The sequence below is a fragment of the Enhydra lutris genome, unplaced genomic scaffold (genome assembly GCF_002288905.1).
Source record: "Enhydra lutris kenyoni isolate GAN:26980312 unplaced genomic scaffold, ASM228890v2 scaffoldscaffold9, whole genome shotgun sequence".
Lineage (NCBI taxonomy): Eukaryota > Metazoa > Chordata > Mammalia > Carnivora > Mustelidae > Enhydra > Enhydra lutris.
Window position 1 is genome coordinate 5,379,507 of NW_019154093.1, and position 19,854 is coordinate 5,399,360.

Here is a 19,854-nt window from a genome sequence, read left to right on the forward strand (position 1 = left end):
TCAGTGGGGAACCTGCTTCCCCCTCCCTCTCTGCCTGCCTCTCTACTTGTGATCTCTGTCAAATAAATGAAATCTTAAAAAAAAATAAAATAAAAAATAAAAAGGAGCACTAACTGCTTTTTCCCTCTGCTGTCTGGGTAGGGTCAGGGGTGTCTGTGGACAGACAGACATCCCCTTGAGCAGCCAGTCCCTGGGATCCCACTAGTGGATGGATAGCTCATCGATGCCACCCACACAGGCTAGCAAAATGGAAGGTGCTCAGACAACGTCTGAATAAATGACTAAACACATGCTTGTGTTTCTCTATTTGCCTTTTCCCAACAAATGTTCTTCTGGATAACTTCTAGGAGAGACTTTTCCAGTACCTTCAGTGCCTAAGCTCTGCAGACAGCAACCCAGGGGACCTTCAGGAGACACCACAAGGACCCACAGCCAGTTTTGGCATGGAAACAGCTTGCCACCAGAAAGCGAACAGCTCCAGATGCAAGTGCCTCTGGTCTTCCCCTCCTCCCCAAATCTTATTCCCACCGTCTTCCATGCTGCCTTCCCTCACCTCTCCTGCTCCTGACCTCCCTCCTTGCCCCTTCCCTAGGCCTCTTGAACCATGTCCCCATCACCAATTCTAAGACAGACAAACCCCAATTAGTAGCTGCAACATCTTTCAGAACCTCCTACTCCAACTCCTGCCCTGACTGAAGGCTGGCTCCTTCTCCCCACTCCAGTGCGTTCCCTGCTGTCCTCGGCAGTGGAGGGTTTTCTCCTGCCTCCCAGTATCTCCTTCCACAAATGTTAGCTGAAAACCTCCAGAGGAACTCTCTTTTGATCTTCATTGAGACCTCACCCCACTGACACCAATGTTGTCTCTTTAGCTGTAAGTTGCCCTTCCTCTTTTCTGTACTTATCCAACTTAGATCCCATAGTCCACCACTTTGATCATTTTCTTACAAATCTACCCAAGTCTCTTGCTCCCTTTTCCTTTCATCAGCCTGGGTGACAGCAATCATGGATGAACCCCTCAACCTACATTCTCCAGGCCTGCCCCCATAGAGTCAAGCTTTGTTAGAGAAAAGTCACATGAGTAGGAAGAGAGACACCACTATAAATTCATGATTACCCACCTCAAAGAATCCTAGATATTGCCCAATGACTCTGCCATTTACCTCTATGCTCTGCTCGAAGACAAATACCCTTTCCATGCCCGCAGACCTCTCACCCTTCCCCTTGCCTCTCCTCACTCTCAGTTGATGATCCTGCTTCAGTCCCTGTGGATGACACAAAGGACATCTGGTGGGCACACCCTCTTTCCCATCTCCCAGATCTGAATTTCTATCTGCTTATGTGCTCATCTACTCCTTCCCTTCTGGTTCCAACAGAGAGATGGCTCCTTCACCTTTCAGAGGCCAGCCCTCCTCATGAGATCTGGTACTCTTGCCCAAGGTCAACCATGTCCATGAGCATAGCGAGGGCCTGCTGTTCTGGGACTTGTGAGAGTCCACCTATGAGATCTTAAACTCTGTTATCCCACTCTTTGCCCTTCTGCCTCTGTACCCAGCAGAGTGACTTGGTTTCAAGGTACCTGCTGTCCAAAACATAGGCTCCTCCAGCCCTCTGTCTCCCTCATTTTGCCCTGCCTATTGATCTCTACCTGGCTCTTCCTTCACTACCCAGTCTGGACTTCAAGACCCTTACCAATACCCTGATACCCTCAACACTCTTATATTTGCCATTGATGAATTCTACCACATAGCTTCATAGTTTCCATAGTAATTGAAGCTTCAGCTCAGGTCAGCCTTCTCCCTTGTCTTTATTCAGTTTCCTTGACAATTTCTTACAGAGGTAACTTCAAACATTTGCCACTCAGTTGAGTCACTTAACCCCTGTGGCTACTTTCTACTCTTTGCTGCACTTGAACTCTCTGGAGGACCTGATTCTACTGATCCTTCTCTCTGAAATTCACATTTGTTGGCTTCTATGGTGCCTCTTGGCTCTTCTACTTTTCTGAATGATCCTTCTCAACTTCCTTCTTGTTCATCAAGTCCTCAAAATTAGTTGTTTAAATCTGGGTAAAAAGTGTATAGTTCTTCACACCTTTCCCGTAAATTGTGAGTTTACAATTAAACAAAACGTAAATTGCGAGTTTACAATTAAACAAAAATAAAAGTTGCCAATAAGTGTGGAAGAGGGTGTAGTTCTATGTGGTTCCATCCAGTATATTAACTCCAAAGGCTGCCCAGGTGCCATTTTCGATTAGGACAGACAGCCTTTGGAGTCAGGGTTTGAATCCCACCTCAACCCATGAGCTTTGTGCCCTTGGGCAAGAGGGCTGACCATTACAAGCTTGAGCCAAACATAAAATGTGAATATTGCCATTTTCCTTATAAAGAAATTATGGAAAATGCATACTGCAATGCTTTATACAAATAGTGTAAAAAATGGGAGCTTTATCATTAGTACAAATATACAGGTACGAGTCTTGGGGAACAATGAGGCATGTATTTTAGCTGTCAGTATTATCACCTAGGGGGAATAACTACAAAGGAGAGGAAAGAAAGTTTGGGGTAGGAGTTAGGGGGAGTGGAGAGAGAGGGGAGGGGACAGGAGAGGAGGGGATGAAAAAAGAACTCTGAACAACATTAGCATTTAAGGAGTGGGCTTGGGAAACAGATCCAGTGATGGCCACCAAGAAGAAAGACAACCACCTGTAACTGTCATGCTGTTTCATTCCGCTGGTTTGTGCCATATTCTCCACATTTTACTCCCGTCTTATGAGAATGAGGGAGATGATGCAGAGCATTTTGGTAATTTGCCCTGTGCCATATGGTATGTTAATAGCAAGGTTGGAACTTGAATTTAGGTCTCTTGAGTCCTGAGTCAGGTGTTCTACCCACAAAAAGGCTTTTATTCCTTTTTTTAAATTACTAAATTACTTTATTTAATTTCAATTAATTAACATATAGTGCAACACTAGTTTCAAATGCAGAGCTCAGTCATTCACCCATTGCATATAATAACCCCATGCTCATAACATCATGTGCCCTCCTTAATGCCCATCACCCCAGTTACCCATCCCCCCACCCCCCCCTCCAACAAAACAGAGGATCATAGGGGAAGGGAGGGAAAAGGCTTTTATTCTATACAGATATACAAGTATGTACAGATATGTGTGTGTGCGTGTGTGTGTGCATATGTATGCATGTGTATTTGTACAGCAAACAGGGGAGTTCTCCACAAAGGAGAGGAATAACGTGTGGTTTTCTGTTGAGTATCTACTTTATGGCTCAGATGAGATAGATCTAGGGCTGATACTCGGTTCCTATTCTCTGTCAACATCAATTTGTGGGCACAAGAAACCAGGCCTCCAGGTCTCCTGGTTGTCAATTTGGTCCTCTCCACGCTATTGAGTGGTTTAGTGTTTAGTGTTCCCGGGAGCCTCAGGGTTCCTTGGACGTAGCTTGGCTGTTGAAAGGGGTGAGGGAGGGGCAACCCTAAATCTCTTGCCCCTACTTCAAAGAAAGAAGCTCTATTTTATTATTTTTTATCTAATATCTATCTATTATTATTATCTATGTTTTATTATTAGGCTTCTACAAATGCTGATTTTTAAATATTGGGTTCCATCTGTAAAATGATTCTGATGAGCTCTGTACTCTAGCACCCGCTCCTGTCTAGAGCTGAAGAGGATTAGTAGGTTTCAAATTTCCCTCAGTCTACTTTGGATGATCAAACTTTTCCAGGGCACATCAAATTCGAAACTCTTTTCTTTTTCTTTCTTTCTTTCTTTTTGGAACTTATTTCTTCGGTGGGATGGAAAGAGAAGAAAAACCTGTGAATACCTAATTTCAAATTCCAAAATGAAGGCACAGTCCCATATTGTTCGCTCATTTCAATCACCGATCCATTCAGGTCATCCTCCAACATTTGTTGAGAACCTATTATTTGCCAGGCCCCATGTTTTAGCAGAATTAATTGTGTGGAAAATGAATATTTAAAATCAAATCATATTTTAAATGCATTAGAGGAAAAATAATACCACTGTTATTAGTGGTAAATCCTTTTTAGAATGAGATCTTTTGATAACCTGCTTATTAGTAGAGCTATCCTGGAATTCAAAGAGTTTTGTCCCTTTTTATTCTCAAAGTGGGGTTCACTTAGACTTCTATAAAAATTTACAATTATGATAATAATTCTAACTAATTAAAAACAAGAGATTTTTAAAAGAAAAACTTTCAAAACTGCCACAATGAGAGGACCCTTGAATCTAATCTCTGTCTCAGCCCTTAGCCTCCAGGGAAGCCGAGGACAGGCCATCCAAGTCCAAACCTGGGAGGCTTTGCCTTGTCTCTTGCTCCCTTCCAATGACAGAGGGTTAGGAGGGGAGAGAAAACAGGAGGGGGAGAGAGCATTTTAACCTGAGCTGAGAAGCCCCTCTCTCTACCACAGTTGGCACTGGTTACTTTCTATAAAATGGCTTGTTTAAATGTCACCAGCATGAGGAAGGAGAGGTTTCCTTTTCCTAGTTCACGAGGGCTCTGTGGCTCAAAATGAGGCAGGAACCCACCCAGGTCCAGCAAGCTAATAGGCAGCAGAGTTGTGATCTAGATCAAAGTCTGTGTACCTCCCCAAACTGTGTGATTATGGTACGACTGGCCAAGACAGAGAGGGAACTGGCATCTAAAACCCTGTAGCCCTAGAGGCTAGGGCTGAGGAGCCCTATAGCTCCCAGGCTGGGGGGGTGCGGGGGGAGGCCATGTGCAGATGGTGCCATGAGGGAGCCTTGCAGATGCTCCTGGATCATTTCTAAGTGAGCACTTTCAATCCACCACCTCCTCTAGGCCTCAAGGTAAAGCCAAGGAATACTCATGTTCTAGAATCACTGCTTTTTAGCGGACAAAAAAAAGATTCAGAGAGGTGCAGGAACTGGCCCGAGGACACCCAGCTACAAAGTGGTGGGAGTTGCCTTTGAATGCAGTTCTTTTTTTTTTTTTTATTTTTAAAATTTTTAAAATTTATTTTCAGCGTAACAGTATGCATTGTTTTTGCACACACCCAGTGCTCCATGCAATCCGTGCCCTCTCCAATACCCACCACCTGGTTCCCCCAACTTCCCACCCCCGCCCCTTCAAAACCCTCAGATTGTTTTTCAGAGTCCATAGTCTCTCATGGTTCACCTCCCCTTCCAATTTCCCTCAACTCCCTTCTCCTCTCTAACTCCCCTTGTCCTCCATGCTATTTGTTATGCTCCACAAATCAGTGAAACCATATGATAATTGACTCTCTCTGCTTGACTTATTTCACTCAGCATCATCTCTTCCAGTCCTGTCCATGTTGCTACAAAAGTTGGGTATTTGGCTTTGTTTCCCACTATTTTCCTCTGCCTCCCAGAAGCAGAGGATGAGAGGAGAACAGATGCATAAAGCTTAGCCCAAAGCTCAGTTAACAGGGTGGCAGAGAATTTAGAGTCTAGTGTGTCAAAATCACTGGACATAACCTGAATGGGCCACACAACACTTCTGGAGAAAAAGGTAAGCATGATAACTTGACTGTGAACTTCATTCCGAAATGCCAGTTCTTCCCTGGGCACATTCACGTAAACCACCACCCTTCCTAAAAGAAGAATCTTCCGCCAATGAAAAGGTTTTGGGAAAGACTGGATTCCACTACTGTCCAAAGGCATTGTTACTCTGCCTCCTCAAAAGAAATTTTGTAAAATAGATTGGCCCAGGGTCCTTTTTGTCCTCAGACATGATAATTCAATGCCTCTCTACACAGCTGGTTTCTTGGCTCCCTGGAATTGGGAGTGTTTGCTCCGATTATTCATTCATTCAATTATTCATTCAACATCTGTTATTGAACACCTACTATGTACCAGGCCCCATTCTAGGCATTCTTGCTCTATTGAGCCGATATTCTAGCGTGAGGATACTCCTTTTCCTGTCAAACTCATTCTGATTCACAAGATGTTTCCATATCCACAACTCTCAAATTAATACAAGATGGTTAGGGGAGGTACCATTATATAAATGGTAAGAAAATAAGGCCAAGGAAAATAGATGATTTGCCAAACTGCCCATGGCTAGCTGGTGGCAAAGCTGAGAGTTATACCTAAGACTTGGTCTTTTGTTTGATTTTTTAAAAATATTAGCTAAGTGGAATCCTTGAAATAATATAGCTACTACAATCAGTGGGAACACAAAGTACATTACTAATTGTGGGTCATGGCCACCTCGAAGTTGAGTGAGAATGAATACATCCGAGGCTTCTTTCAAAGGTATTTTCATGACCTTCTTCCAAGATTACTCAATAACACATTTACAAAAAGGGAGTGGGTTTCAGCTCCAACTCGGTCCCTTCCTTAGTGTAATCATCATCCAAGTTCTTTCCCCCGGACCCCTCTCTGTGCATCAATTTCATCTTGGCACATAAGCCTGGAGAGAGGCAAAGCATCTCCTTCTTAAATTGAACTTAAATTTATGGCAGGCAATGTACCTTCTCTTCCACAGGGGCCCTCAAAAGAGCAACTGTTGGCTTCGTTCACAATCTCCAGAGAGACTGCTCACTCTTGCACTCTTGCACCAAGAACTGAGCTCTGGTCATGTGCACAAACAGTGGAAAGGAGATGCACACAGAACAGAGGAAATGAAAAGCCAGCTACCGCTGCCCTGGAGGATGAGGCCAGGGGTTTCTCTACCATAGAAGCAGCTGCTGTCCTGTCCCAGGGAAGGAAAACATTCAGGTCTACTATTTTAAGATGTGGGGGACAGGGGCTCCAGCAGTCCAGCCTCGGGCCATGTGATAGCTAGGGATGGGGGGGCAGGTCTTTGAAAACAAGATGCCCAGGTGTGAGGTTAGAAGAATCCCATGGAGGAGCCTTCTGATATCATGGTCCACATGATTCTTGCCTAGCTAAGAACATTCTTCTCGAGATGACAGGTCTATGGATTACTGAGCACGTGGAAAGAAACAAAGGCATTGAGATGGAAGGTTTAGGGTATAAATGTGTTACAATGGAGGGAATCAAGGTAATGTTACACAGGGTGACTTCCCTTCCATGTGAGGTGTAGTTGAGATGTATTTGTGCCATGAGCTAGCAACCTGCTTCATATGTGTCTCCCCCACCTGATTGTAAGGTCCACGCAGGGCAGAGGCCATGTCTCTCATCCCCACCTCTGTAGCCCCTGATCCTAGCACAGGCCTTGATACAGAGAAGGTGCTAACTAAATGTAGTTTTAAGTTAGTCAATGAATGCAGAACCCAAGGCCTGGAACACGGCAAGAGTGAGGTGAGCCAGTCCGGATGTAAGCCTGTACCCTCAGGGACCAGGAGCTGAGCTCCATCCTCCCTGCCCATCCTGGTTTCTGGCCAGCCTCCCTCTCCCAGGGCGCCCTCACCTCGGCAGACTGGCCTATGGTCGCTCCAGGCCGCAAACATGTCGCTCACTTTCATACAGGTGATCCGCTTGGACCCTTGCAGGTCATAGCCCTCGCTGCAGGTGAACTGGACGCTGGATCCTAACCTGGGAGACAAGGTGTTTCTGTGAGCTCAGCTCTGGGTCTGCCAGGCCCACCCAAGTCCTTCCCTGCTCCACAAACAAGCACCATGCCAAACATTATTTTCCCTCTGGCCCTTCATCTCTACTCCACTGTTGTATCACTTAAAATCTCCACTGAGAGGAACATCTGCTCTTCATTTTTTTTTTTTTTTGGACCATTTAATGGTCTTAGGATTGAGTTAAAAGGTGACTTTGTGAACAAAAGAGCCATGTTCTGAGATAAGTACCAATTAGGACAGCTAAGAGTGGGTGGATGGTACCCATAAACTTTAATGAAAATGGAGGATTTGGGGAAGATAGTTTGATTATTAGAAACACTGTAAGATGTGCCATCTTGGGGCCCTAGGATCTCCAGATGATGGAGATATAAGCAGCTGCTGGCACGTCGTTACTGGTGAGGGCAGTTCCTGTACCCCAGGGATAGTTTTGCTGGGTAACACTAGCAGTCTGCAGCTCTCTCCTTCCCCTAAAACCTACAGGCACTGGTCCCAGGACTGGCCCAGGAAAGAATGCCAGAGGTCACAGTTCTTTTCCAAAAAGTGTCTATTCCTAAATCCATACTGTCCTCTGCATAGTACCTCTAAGAAGACCAGCCCTTGTCTTCCCCCCAACCAGGCGAGCCACCCTTCTTTGCAATTAGAAAGTTCCCGAACAGGTCTTACCTGAAATCCGAGCCTAGTCTTTTGCCCCTTTCAGGTATGCCAGGGTCTGGACACATATTATGCCCTTGGGACACACCAACCTGAGTTACTACAAGGCAAAAAACAGCACAGAGATGGGTAATCACAGGAAGGCACATCCAGGGCAGCGGCTCAGGGTGGGGGGTGGACACAGAGACAGAATGAGGCCCTGCCCCGTGGGGCTGTGGGGTTGTGGGGTCTCCTGGTTCAGGCTTCATGAGTGTGCAAGGTGGGGAGCTGCTTTTGACAAATTCCTTTGTGAGCAAAGTCTGAAGTGAAATTCATCAAGGGCATGGGGGTTCGAGGCAGGTTCCCCAAACCAGCAACCACCCAGTTCCCTCACCCCAAGCCAGTGGCCAGAAGTGGACAGGCCTCAGCCCCCCAGTGATCTCCTCACCCTGTGCTTTGGATCCGGGGGTGGCGACTCTAGATGAGATGATCACCCCCAACCTCAGCCCCACATGGAGAAATGACTCAAAGAAAGTTAAATAAAAGGTGGATGTGTGATCAGGAACAGTAAAGAATGTAAGAGAAAGCTGCAGTCTGAAGTTCAAAGCAGGGCCGTTAGCTCAAATGTGGCTATTTCTGCCAAGAAACCTCTTCCCATCGGACACTTCTCAAGCTGAGTAAGCAGGAAGCAGTGCATCCCCGATCCAACGCCACCGGCCAAGAGCACCACGCAGAGGCGGCCCCCGTGGTGGTGCTGGCAGGTGGTGGGATGTTCTCACACTTGCCAACACCAGAGTGCTGTTTATACAACCATGTGCATGGTCCTCTCTGCCAAAGGAGAAGCCTGGTCAGGGGGCGGCGGATACACGGTTTTCTCCTGTCTCCAGTGAAGAGGGTAGAAACCCTCTGGCCCCTGCTGGTTTACTGTTCTCGAGATGCTCATACTCATGAGGTTGGAGCTCTCTCCCACCTCTGGATTCCTGGCTTTCGGGATGACCAGGAGCTGGGGCCTGGCATACAGCTTGGCCAGAGGACTATCCATTCAAGGCCTTACCCATCCCACAGTCCCAATTGCACCCTCAAGACAGAGATGACAGGGAGCGTGGAACAACATTCTCTGAGTTACCCCATGTCCCTCCTACCCACTCAATGTCCCACAATATGAGCAACGGCTCCATTCCTCATTCATTCACCCACCCACTCATTCCCATACATTGGTACACAGCAAGTATTAAGTGAGCACCTACTATGTACAAGGCCCTATTTTTGGACTCCATGGAGATACAACTGTCAGATATCAGATGTGACCACTGTCTTCCAGGAGCTCCCATTCAAGTAAAGATATGAAACAAACAAACTGTAGAACCACAACAGGGAAGTGATGAAAGACACAGCTGTAGGGAGGCTGAGAGGGAAGACCTGTCTTATGTTGCTGAGAGAAGCATGGAAGCCTGCCTGGAGGACATGGCATTTAATATGAGTCGTCTAAGATCGTAGGATCTGAACACATGGTGAAAGAGGAATGGCAGTTTAGGGAGACAGAGGAACACAGGAAGGTGAAGTGAAGACATGGAAATAGAACTGGGGGTTGCCCAGTGTGGCCAGAATAGAAGAGAGGGTACCAGTGACATGAAGAGTGGAAGGTGAAGCTTTGGAGGTCAGAACTTTGAGGGGTTTAAGTCTGATCCTGAAAATTATGGGGAGCCACTGAAGAGTCCTGGGGTAGAAGGGGCCAGTAAGATGCTCAGTGGGGGTAGGGGGGCGGTGCCTGGGAGATCAGTTGGGAAGTTTTAGGACTGTCGAGGTGAAGGACAAGAGCCTGGCAGTGGGGACGGACATGAGGGCGTGGGAATGGATGTGGCAAAGAAAGAGTCCCCAGGGCTCCTGGAAGACTAAAGTGTGGGGAGAGGGAGCAAGGGCATGTCTCACCTGGGGACCGTGGAGTCCTATCTCAGACTCTTGGAGCCTGGAGCTCATTTCTACAGTTAGAAGACTTGTGTAGACCCCATTCAAACCTCCAGGTATCCCAGAGGGTGGCTAGCCAAGGGGACCTGGGGATCTGGACAGATGCCACACAAGCCACACACCTGGTATCTTCTTGGTTGTGATGCACTGAGCTCAAGGCCTCTCAGGGAGCCTCTCCTTCTCCAATATTCCATATTGCCCTGTTAAAGCCAGTCACTCATGCCAGGCATGTCCCCCACTCCCAACCCCTTCCCAGTGAACCCTCTCTTTCCAAGGCTTTCACATCCTAAACTCAGCAACATCACCATTCCTGCCAGTGCAGGACCCCCCAGGCAGGGATAATGAGATGGACGTCCCGCTTCCTGGAGCCTCTGTGTTCCACAAGCAACAGGAAGGAAGGCGGTAACAGGGTCTCCAGGATCCCCTGGGGGTAGAAAGGCGAGAGAAGGCTCTGTTCTAAGAAGATGAGGATGCCAGTTCTGTATGCCAGTACTTACTTCAGTAAGCCAGCCTCACCACGATCCAGCCCCCCTAAGGACTTGTCAGCCAAGTGCTCACCTTCCTCCGGCCTGGCCTACTCACCCCTGCCCACTGGCCACACCCCTCCCACAGTCCCTGGAGCCCATCGCATGGGAACCACGCCGCCCCTGGTAGCATGTTAACACAGTACAGCAGTTTCCTGCCCTCTTGCCCAGTACTCACACCACCCAGGAAGCACACAGAGCTAAAGGCTGTGGGATGAGGATGTGGCTGGACCAAAGAAGAGAGCCCACGGCAGAACCCACCTACCCAACCCCAGCCCCGCACGTGTGCCACACCCCCTTTCATTAGGCCCCTGGAAGTAAGGCTCAGGCACCATCCTGGAAGTCACCAGCCTGGGGTAAGTACTCACAGTCCCCCAAGACCTGTCTTCCTGGGAGGCCTGAGTGCAAGGACTTCCAGGCTCCCCGGGAAACAAGCAAAGATAAGTCCCCGTGAACTGAACACTTTATGTGTGAATGACGGAGTCAAGAGGGCTTTCCCCTCTCTTTCTTTAATCCCAGCCTCTCCTGGCTATTCAACCAGCTGCTTATGTTTGTAGCATTGATTCGCTGTTGACTACAGAGGGATGGGAGGAAAGGGAGAGTGGGCCTTACCCCAAGAAGCCGAAACACGCTCAGAAAGGCAGTGTCTTCCACCCAAGGTGAAGGAGGCAGGGACATGCGGGCAGTCGGGATTGATGGCCAGGAGTTGGTGGTACCCACGGACCACCCAGTGAAGGCAGTATGTAGGGTTTGGGATAGGTCGGGGGGTCCACTCTTCCCCTGAAGTTCACGACATCTGTCCACAGGGAGTGTGGGTAGGCCACCAAGGGCCAGACACCTGCAGACATTTGGTGGCCTGCCTTCCACACACTGTAGCCGTGAACCCGTCTGTCTCTGAGGAAACCTCAGAGGGGAGATCCGTGTCTTATAGTAGAGTGATGTGTATCTTTTTCAGATTTCCTGCATTATTTCATGAGAATAAGCTTTCTTCATCTTTCTGAGGGAGTTTCAGGCACCTGAGTAGCTAATGAAACACATGCCCCCTCCCCCAAAGTGCACCCACAATATCACATGTAGTTTTTAGCCAGTTCACGGACCTCCTCAAGTCCTAGGTCAGGAAGGCCCATCCTAGATTCAACAGCACCCTTGGGAAGAAGGTTTTGCATCCATTTCACAGATTTGGAAACTGAGATACTAGTGCCTGGAGTAACAGAGTCACTTGAAAACACACAGGGATAAAAACTTGCTCTCTCAAATCTGGGCCATGTCCCTGAAGTCTGCTGGTGGCTCCAGGGAAAACTCTGAAACAATCATGCCAACCTCAGTTCATCTCCTCTCCTGTGGCTACAGAAGGAATGAGACTGTGAGGGCCAGAGCCATGGCTCAAGCCTGCTCTGCAGACTCCTGGTTTAACCCTCGGTTCCCCTTGCTCCTTCCCCTGGCACCCTCATGCAGCACAGAAGCAAGGCTCCTGGCCGCCCCTTTGCCATCAAGGGCAGAATGTCAGAGATGACAGTCCCTGGAGACTTGAAGAACCAGAGAAAAATCCCATAGCCAGCCTCAGTTCGGTCGGGGCCTCTCCCCCACCCGGTTCCCTGCCACATACATGGCACAGAGCTCTGGAACCACTGATGGCTGCTCTCCATCCCTCTCAGGAAGTACTTCCAGACCCTTAAGAGAAGTGAGCATGTGGAGGTGAGATGAAAGGAGAGAGTCAGGATGAAGGGGAGAAACTGAAGGAGCAGACAGCAGAGAGGATGTGGAAGAAGGAGGGTGGGAAGATTGGGAGAGAGAGAAGCAGAAAGGCAAAGGAAGGGCAGGAGAAGGAAAAGCAGAAAGCTGGTCATCTGGGCGTCCCTAACCACAGAAGGCTCCCTATACTCAACTTCAGAACAAAACCTGAGGGGTTCTTGGGAAAATCTCCATTGCTTTCAAGTCCAGCCCTCCAGGGGTGGCCCAGAACCTTCCTGAACCCCTTCTCATACACTAGCCCAAAAGTCCCTTAGCACAGGCTCTAATCAGTTGTTTCTAGGGTGACATTCCAGCCCATTCCCCAGCACCAGATGTTCCCCTTTTAATCATTCAAACATCAATAGCAGAAACATGTTCTCATAGACAAAATCACCCCATGCCCCAGCACAGAGACCCCAGTACTGACTGAGGGGTTGAATGCAGGAGCCCACCCTCTAGCCCAGCCAGGTCCAGGGACCCTGGAACAGGATCTTGCTCTGGGACCTGCAATGGGGACCCTGCAGCCTCCAAGATCCCAGCTGGGGGTAACTGACTCCTAGGCAAGGAGCAGAAAGAGGACTGTTTTAGCAGGTGGAAGTGATTCAAAAGGAAAAATAAAGAAAGAAATGTAGCAGTAATGACTCCCTGGGCTACAGTTACAATGGGAAGTGAGAGGGAAAGAAGAGGAGGGAGGGAAGTGCAGGGAGGAGAGGAGGTGGAGGAGGAGGAGGAGGCAAAGGTCAGACCCTGGGGCTGCTCACTGGCCACTAGGTCAGTGTGTCCATGTGCAGAACCCAAGACAGAAGGAGGCAGGATTGAAGGGAAATCACTCTAGCATCATCTGGCTTCCCTGCAGTCACAGCACCAGTAGGTCTGACCTCAGGCAAGAGGCCCGGCAGGCGAGCAGGCAGGCAGACACTTACACACAGATGTCTTCTGGCTGTTGTGTTTGCTGGGCATCAGCTTCACACCTCGAGACTTCAACTCAATTTGCTTCTTGACTAGAGAGGAGGTAAGAGGGAAAACCATTTTAGTTGTTATTGGTGACTAGGGATGGGGTCCTTCTAGAATAATCCCCACTCTTGGCTTGGGATATTCCAAGGTGGGTCAAAGCCAGAAATCCCTCTGGGCAAAAGGTGCACTTGATTGCAGCAATGCCCCCCAAACTGTCACCCTCCCTATATCTTCACACTTTGCAATGTGACTTTATAGTTCTTCCCATTAAAAAGGTGGGGTATATTCCCTCACCTGTTGACTTTGGGTTCAGCAACTGGAATTTTGGAGGTCTTGATGTGTCTGAGGGCTTATAAAGTACCTGTCAGATTAGGCTTGTCCTCTCACATCCCGACCATCCCTAGGAGAGATCATGGTTGGTCCCAGGAGGATGAGTAGCATATGTGGCAGAACCAGTTGGCTAGCTGAGCCCAGCCTATGCTAGCCGACCTACTGTGGGCAGGGGAAGCAGAGTCCTGGAGGTCCCTGGGGGATGGTGCCTGGTTCAGGTGGTGCCCTGATGACTGAATTGGGTTCTGATCCCATCTCAGTCTAATCCACAGCTCATCAGGAGTTTGCTAAAGAGCACAGAAAAGGCATCAGAGCCAGGATGCCACTGTTCCAAAGGCCAATCCTCTGAAGCCATCCACCTCCTTTGTGTCTGACTTCCTCAGGTCCCCAAGACATTTTGCTGGCCTCTAAGGGCTTCATCCATTCTCTGGGTATACTGTTCGATGCATCTGTCCCAGACTCCCAAGCCTTCTCCCTGCTGGCCCCTGCTGGTGGCTCAGCCTTCTCAGATGAGTACCCAGCAGTGGTAGCAGCAACTGTGACCAGGCACTTCCTGTGTGCCAGGCCCTGGGCTAAATGCCTTTCAAGTTCTTTTATTCAGGTCAGCATCCCTGACTTGTCTGTTTCACTCACACCTACTACCCACACCTGATCCGTCAGGATGCCTCAAACCCTTCCAAGTAGATCCCAATGCAGTTTCCATGTCTGCCATGGAAATCTCTGGTGATTCTCCCTGGTTGCCATGACCTCCCATCCTCCCTGCCCCATATAGCCTGTTCTTAATACAAGGGCCAGAGGGATCCTTTTAAAACATAAGTCAGACCCATGCTCCTCAAAGTTTATAGCAGCAATGTCCACATTAGTCAAACTATGGAAAGAGCCTAGATGTCCATCAACAGATGAATGGATAAAGAAGATGTGGTATATATATATATATAATGGAATATTATGCAACCATCAAAAACCCGAAATCTTGCCATTTGTAATGATGTGGATGGAACTAGGGGGTATTATGCTAGCGAAATAAGTCAGTCAGAGAAAGACATTATCATATAATCTCACTAATATGAGGAATTTGAGAAACAAGACAGAGGATCATAGGGGAAAGGAGGGAAAAATGAAACAAGACAAAACCAGAGAGGGAGACAAAGCATAAGAGACTCTTAATCTCAGGAAACAAACTGAGGGATGTTGGAGTGGAGGGTGGTGGGAGGGATGGGGTGGCTGGGTGATGGACACTGGGGAGGGTATGTGCTATGGGTGATGGACACTGGGGAGGGTATGTGCTATGGTGAGTGCTGTGAATTGTGTAAGACTGATGATTCACAGACCTGTACCCCTGAAACAAATAATACACTATATGTCAATTAAAAAAAAACAAACCCTAAGTCAGACCATATTATATCTCTGCTCAAAACCCTTCAGTGGCAACCTGCCTCTCCTAAAGTAAAAGCCCATCTTTCAAGTGGCCTGCACAGTCCCATCTGCTCTCCCAGCACCCTTCTGACCTTATCTTCAACCTTAATCACTCTTGTTCGGCCACATGGGCCTCCCTGGTGTTCCTAAAATATGCCAAGTGTGTTCCTGCTTCTACCTGCCAGCTCCCTAAAATGTTCTTCTCCAAGGGTATCTTCATGCCTCCCTTTTTCCCTGGAAGCATCTGTGCAAACCCCGCTTCCCTGCAGAAACAAACGCCTTCTCTGACCAGTGATTACAGTGACGCCGCACCACCAGCTCCGCAGCTCCCCTCCCTACTTTACATCCCTAACTTTCTAACACACAGGATCATTGGTTTGTGTCCCCCCGCAATGCAACATAAGCTCCAGGAAGGCAGGGATTTTCGTCTGTTTTGTTCACTGGTGCCTCCTCCATGCCTAGAATAGAGCCTGGTACATGGTGGGCCCTCGATAATCATTTCACTTGCTCCTTAAACATCCATCGACCTTGACTGGTGGTTACTATACCTATGTGATAGATAATCACATGGTGGCTCAGAGTGATTATTATTAAGTGATTTTCTACGGGTCACACAGCCAGGAGGCAGCTGTGCTCTTGGCTGAACCTTAGCATCTTCTCTTGTGACCTGCCCCCAAAGCCATCCCAGGGGCACTGTTGATCTTCTCCAGAATCTTTCCTTTGCCCCAGCTCAGTCCTGAAAAACTCGTACTTGCTCTGCACTTGAGGTAACATGCCAGTCCCGAAACTAAAGCCCACAGTGATCAGGCATGCAAGGGCCCATCTCCCAACCCCCCACAACCCCCAGATCTGCCTATATCAAAAAGTTCCCAAAGGGTTTGTCCCCTGGCAAGCTGCTAAACTGAATGCCTGATCAAATTCAGTTACTACATGGAGTCACTGCTTCCCAACGTGCATTCAAAGCCTTTTTATAAATGTGCATTACTTTCCATGTGTATCCAGCAGGAAAATTTCCAATGAACACTAACGTGGACCCATTATCAAACAGAGGGTATTAGTAGGGAAACATGCATTATTCAAGCCTAGCTAATACAGTGCAGCAGGGGGGAAATTCCTTGGATTCAGTCATCCCTTAGAGAACAGGGCTGGTCCCAGTACTGTGGGGATAGCTCGAGCTCTTCTCCCTGATCCCCTGGCACTGGGGCTGGGGTGGGGAGAGGGTCTCCATGACCCAGTGTGGTCCACTCTATGGGAGGTCTGTGCAGATGACTCTGGGCACCTGGCCAAGAAAGAGGAAGTAAGAGTATTCCCAGTTCCCTCGTTTCCTATCCTAGTGTTCTCTGGAAGAAGGGAGGTGAGGAGGGGCCGGTGCACCACGAATGCCATTCCAGGGGTAAATTCTCCTTCAGTTTTCCCTGCTGCTGCTGAAGGGGGACAATGAGAGGCAGGTGGGCATGAGGAGATGGTTAAGAGGGAGCCCTTCTTTCTCTCTTCTTAAGGTTGCACTCAGGAAGAGGCTCCAGAAGGAATCCTTCTAATTTCTGTGCCCATCTACTTTACTCGGCCTTCCCCAAGAAGGGCTGTGTAACCCACCAGGTCAGTGCTTTATAACCCTTAGGCCACTGTTAGCGGTGGCTGACATCATCCTCCCCAGCAGGAATGAACTCTGTCCTTCCTGCTACTTACTGCAGGATGGAATTTGCTAAAGCGGTAAGAAGAAGTGAATGAGAAGGAACCTGAGAAGCCTCAAGGGGCTTCTTAATTTACATATAAACCTTGGACTATTTACTCCTCTGAGTTGGTCTCAGAAGTTCATGGCCCGTGCTGTCTGTGAGGTGCTGTCTGTAAGCACCACACAAAAGCCTGGGGAAGGCAGGGGTCCTGCTCTCTGGATGGTGGTTCCTCACACCAACAGCACAATCTCTAAAGGATGTATGCCAGGCCCAACTGGCCCAGGCCCAGGCTTTGGGGAGGGAAGCCCATACAGTGGACCCATACCATAGTGGGAGCTGATGAATGGATCAGGAAAGTGGTCTTGGCTTGGGGGGTAAGCTCTTGGCAAGATCCATATTAGCGGGGATGTGGACATCAAGAAATCGCCTCCATATATGCTGGGGCCTCAGTTTTTGAGCAATCCCAGGGAAGTTGTCACACCCTGAATTATAGACAACCAATTTGTCTCTTAAACAGTCTGACCAAGTGGGCGGTGAGTGATCAAGGAAAAAGGAACACCATGGGAAATCAGTCGCAAAATGAGCTTAGTAAGAGCTAGCTCGACAGACCAGGGCAGGCCAGGTAAAAAGCATCAGAGAACAAGAGGGCTTCTGCCTCTAGATCTCCACAGAATGCTACTGACAGACCCAATCAGAAAGGCAGGATAAAGTAGCAAGAACCTAGAGAATTTCTGGCATGTATCCATTCATTCATTTGTTCATTCATTCATTCATTCATTCAGGGAGCGCCCACAGTGTAGTGCCAATGATATTACACCGAAGTTCTGGTCTTTAAAATGGATCTTGTAACCGTTGATGCACTGCAGATATAACGGAGCCTGGGGCCAGCTCCACAGTCCCGGCCACACTTGTATGCACACCTCGATGCACATATGTATGTGCCTGCACACAGATCCACACATGCGTCTGTGTCTACAATCAGCACACCCACAGCAAATTTGTGCCCTTGGGTATGCGTGACCCCAAACACTCACATACAAAATATAATTCCCTTTTGCACATCTTTTTGCACTGGGAACAAAATCAGGACTCCCAGAGAAAAGTGCTGGCTTGAACTGGTTGATGGAAATCTTACTAGGTACATTCATCTCCTCCGAATGATAATGACTCCAGGAGACTGCCAGGCTGCTCCATTCATCCTTTATATTCTGGTTAATTACAAGACATTTCCCCGCTGTTGTAAAGGTTAGCGGGACACATGGTACACATTTAGCTAGAAGAATCTGGCAATACAAATTCCTTTCTAGTCTGCAGCATGAATTATTGGGCTGAGCTAGCAGGAGACAAGGACCTGTTGGTGGAGGAGGGGAGGTGCTAAACCTGTCCCCAAAGCTCTGGGAATCACAAAGTGGAGGGAACCTGCAGCTTCTCCTCCTCCCAAAGGAGTCAGACTTCCCTTCACAAGGCTGAGCCCAGGCGCTAATCCTGATCACTCCTCTTTCCCCACCACTTGGCTGTATGACTGGCTGGACCATAACTTCATCTCCCCACACCTGTTCCGTCACCAAACCTAGTTCATTCAGCCTCAGAAAAAAATCATCCAATGTATATCTTTCTTTCAGGATTCTAAGCCACTCTTGCCCTAAACCCTTTTCTGCTTGGATTTTATTCACCGATTCACTCTCTCTAACTCACCCCCCAAAGTGTTGCAGAGGATGATCTTTTAAAAATTAGAATCTGATTTTTCCCTTAGAAAACTTGGTGGGTGTGCACCCTGCCCCTCCCTTGTCACTGATGGCCTGCCTCTTGCTTGGCCACCAGCCCTGCACATATGCTTTCATTATTCACAGTTCTTTGCTAGACAAAGTCAATGTCTAGCACACTCGCTCCTTACCTCGCTCAGATTTATGCCAAAGATGGAAAATTTGCTGCAGATGCCCAAGATCTAATGCTTCAAGGTACAGACATTCTAGCAGATGCTGAAGCCCTTACTATGGAGAAGAACAGTGGAAAGAGCAGTGGTATGGAATAGAGCTGAGAAAGCCTCAATGTAACGGAAGTTGGGGTTTCGCCTGCCAGGTCAGTGGACTTGGTGAGGGATAAATATAAGACGATTGTGCCACCATTGACCAGGATGTTGCCAACACACAAATAAAGAGGCTGGGGTGGCATCACTGTTTCCACTGTACTGGCATGCTCCATGGCCATGGAAGGCTTTGAGAAGATGAGCAAAGGTGTTAATCTAATGGAAATCAGGAAAGGTGTGATGTTTTGTGTTGATACTGCAATTCCTAAACTTATGAGGAGCCTAAAGCTGTGATAACTTCTGAAGACATTGCTCAGTTAGCTACAGTTTCTGCAAATGGAGACAGACAAATCGGCAATATCATTTCTGATGAAATCACAAAAGCTCAAAGAATATCCTCGCAATATGGGGCAGGAAAACACTGGACTGAAGCAGGAATCAAAGGCACAGAAGGTGCCGAAAATTACGTATCTCCCTACTTGAATAAGACATCAATAGTTCAGAAGTGGAAATTCTAGGATACTTAGGGTTTCTGGTGTTCGGTCCATGGTACCCAGTCTTGAAACCACCAATGCCCAATGAAAGTCTTGGGCTATGACTGCTGAAGATGCCCTCAGTACACTCACTTGGAATAGGGTAAATGTCAGCTCGTTGATTATAGCAACCCAAGCTTCAGGTTCTGGTCTCAGGGAAAGAACCAACAAAGCTTTTGCTACTGATGGTGTGGTATTTGGAAAAGAGAGCCAGGCTCTGAATTTTCAAGATCATTTGCTTCATGATTTAGGAAAAGTTGGAAAGGTTATTGTAACGGAAGATGATGGCACATGCTTGCAAGAGAGAAGTGACAAGATTCAAAAAGAGAAATATTCAGGTAATCACTACTACTGACTGTGGAAAAGAAAAGCTCCAGGGACATCTGGTGACCCTTTAGATGGCAGAGCTGTGCTGAAGGTCACCAGGACAAGTGACATGGAAGAGAATGAAAGGAAGGAGTAACAGATACAGTGAATGCTCCAAGACCCGTTGCTGGAAAAGGCGCTATCTGGGTGCCTTGCTT

General features: G+C 47.9%; 1 protein-coding gene across 1 annotated transcript in view; it reads right to left on the reverse strand.

Moving 5' to 3' along the window:
* Window positions 1-19,854, reverse strand: part of LOC111143057 (CUB and Sushi multiple domains 2) — a 614,630-nt gene that overhangs the window by 301,176 nt on the left and 293,600 nt on the right. Inside the window, exons 7-9 of the mRNA XM_022496499.1 lie at window positions 13,322-13,399; window positions 8,212-8,299; window positions 7,389-7,513 (exon numbers count right to left, since the gene is read on the reverse strand). Coding sequence (XP_022352207.1) covers window positions 7,389-7,513; window positions 8,212-8,299; window positions 13,322-13,399 — 291 coding nt within the window. The remainder of the gene's footprint in view (window positions 1-7,388; window positions 7,514-8,211; window positions 8,300-13,321; window positions 13,400-19,854) is intronic.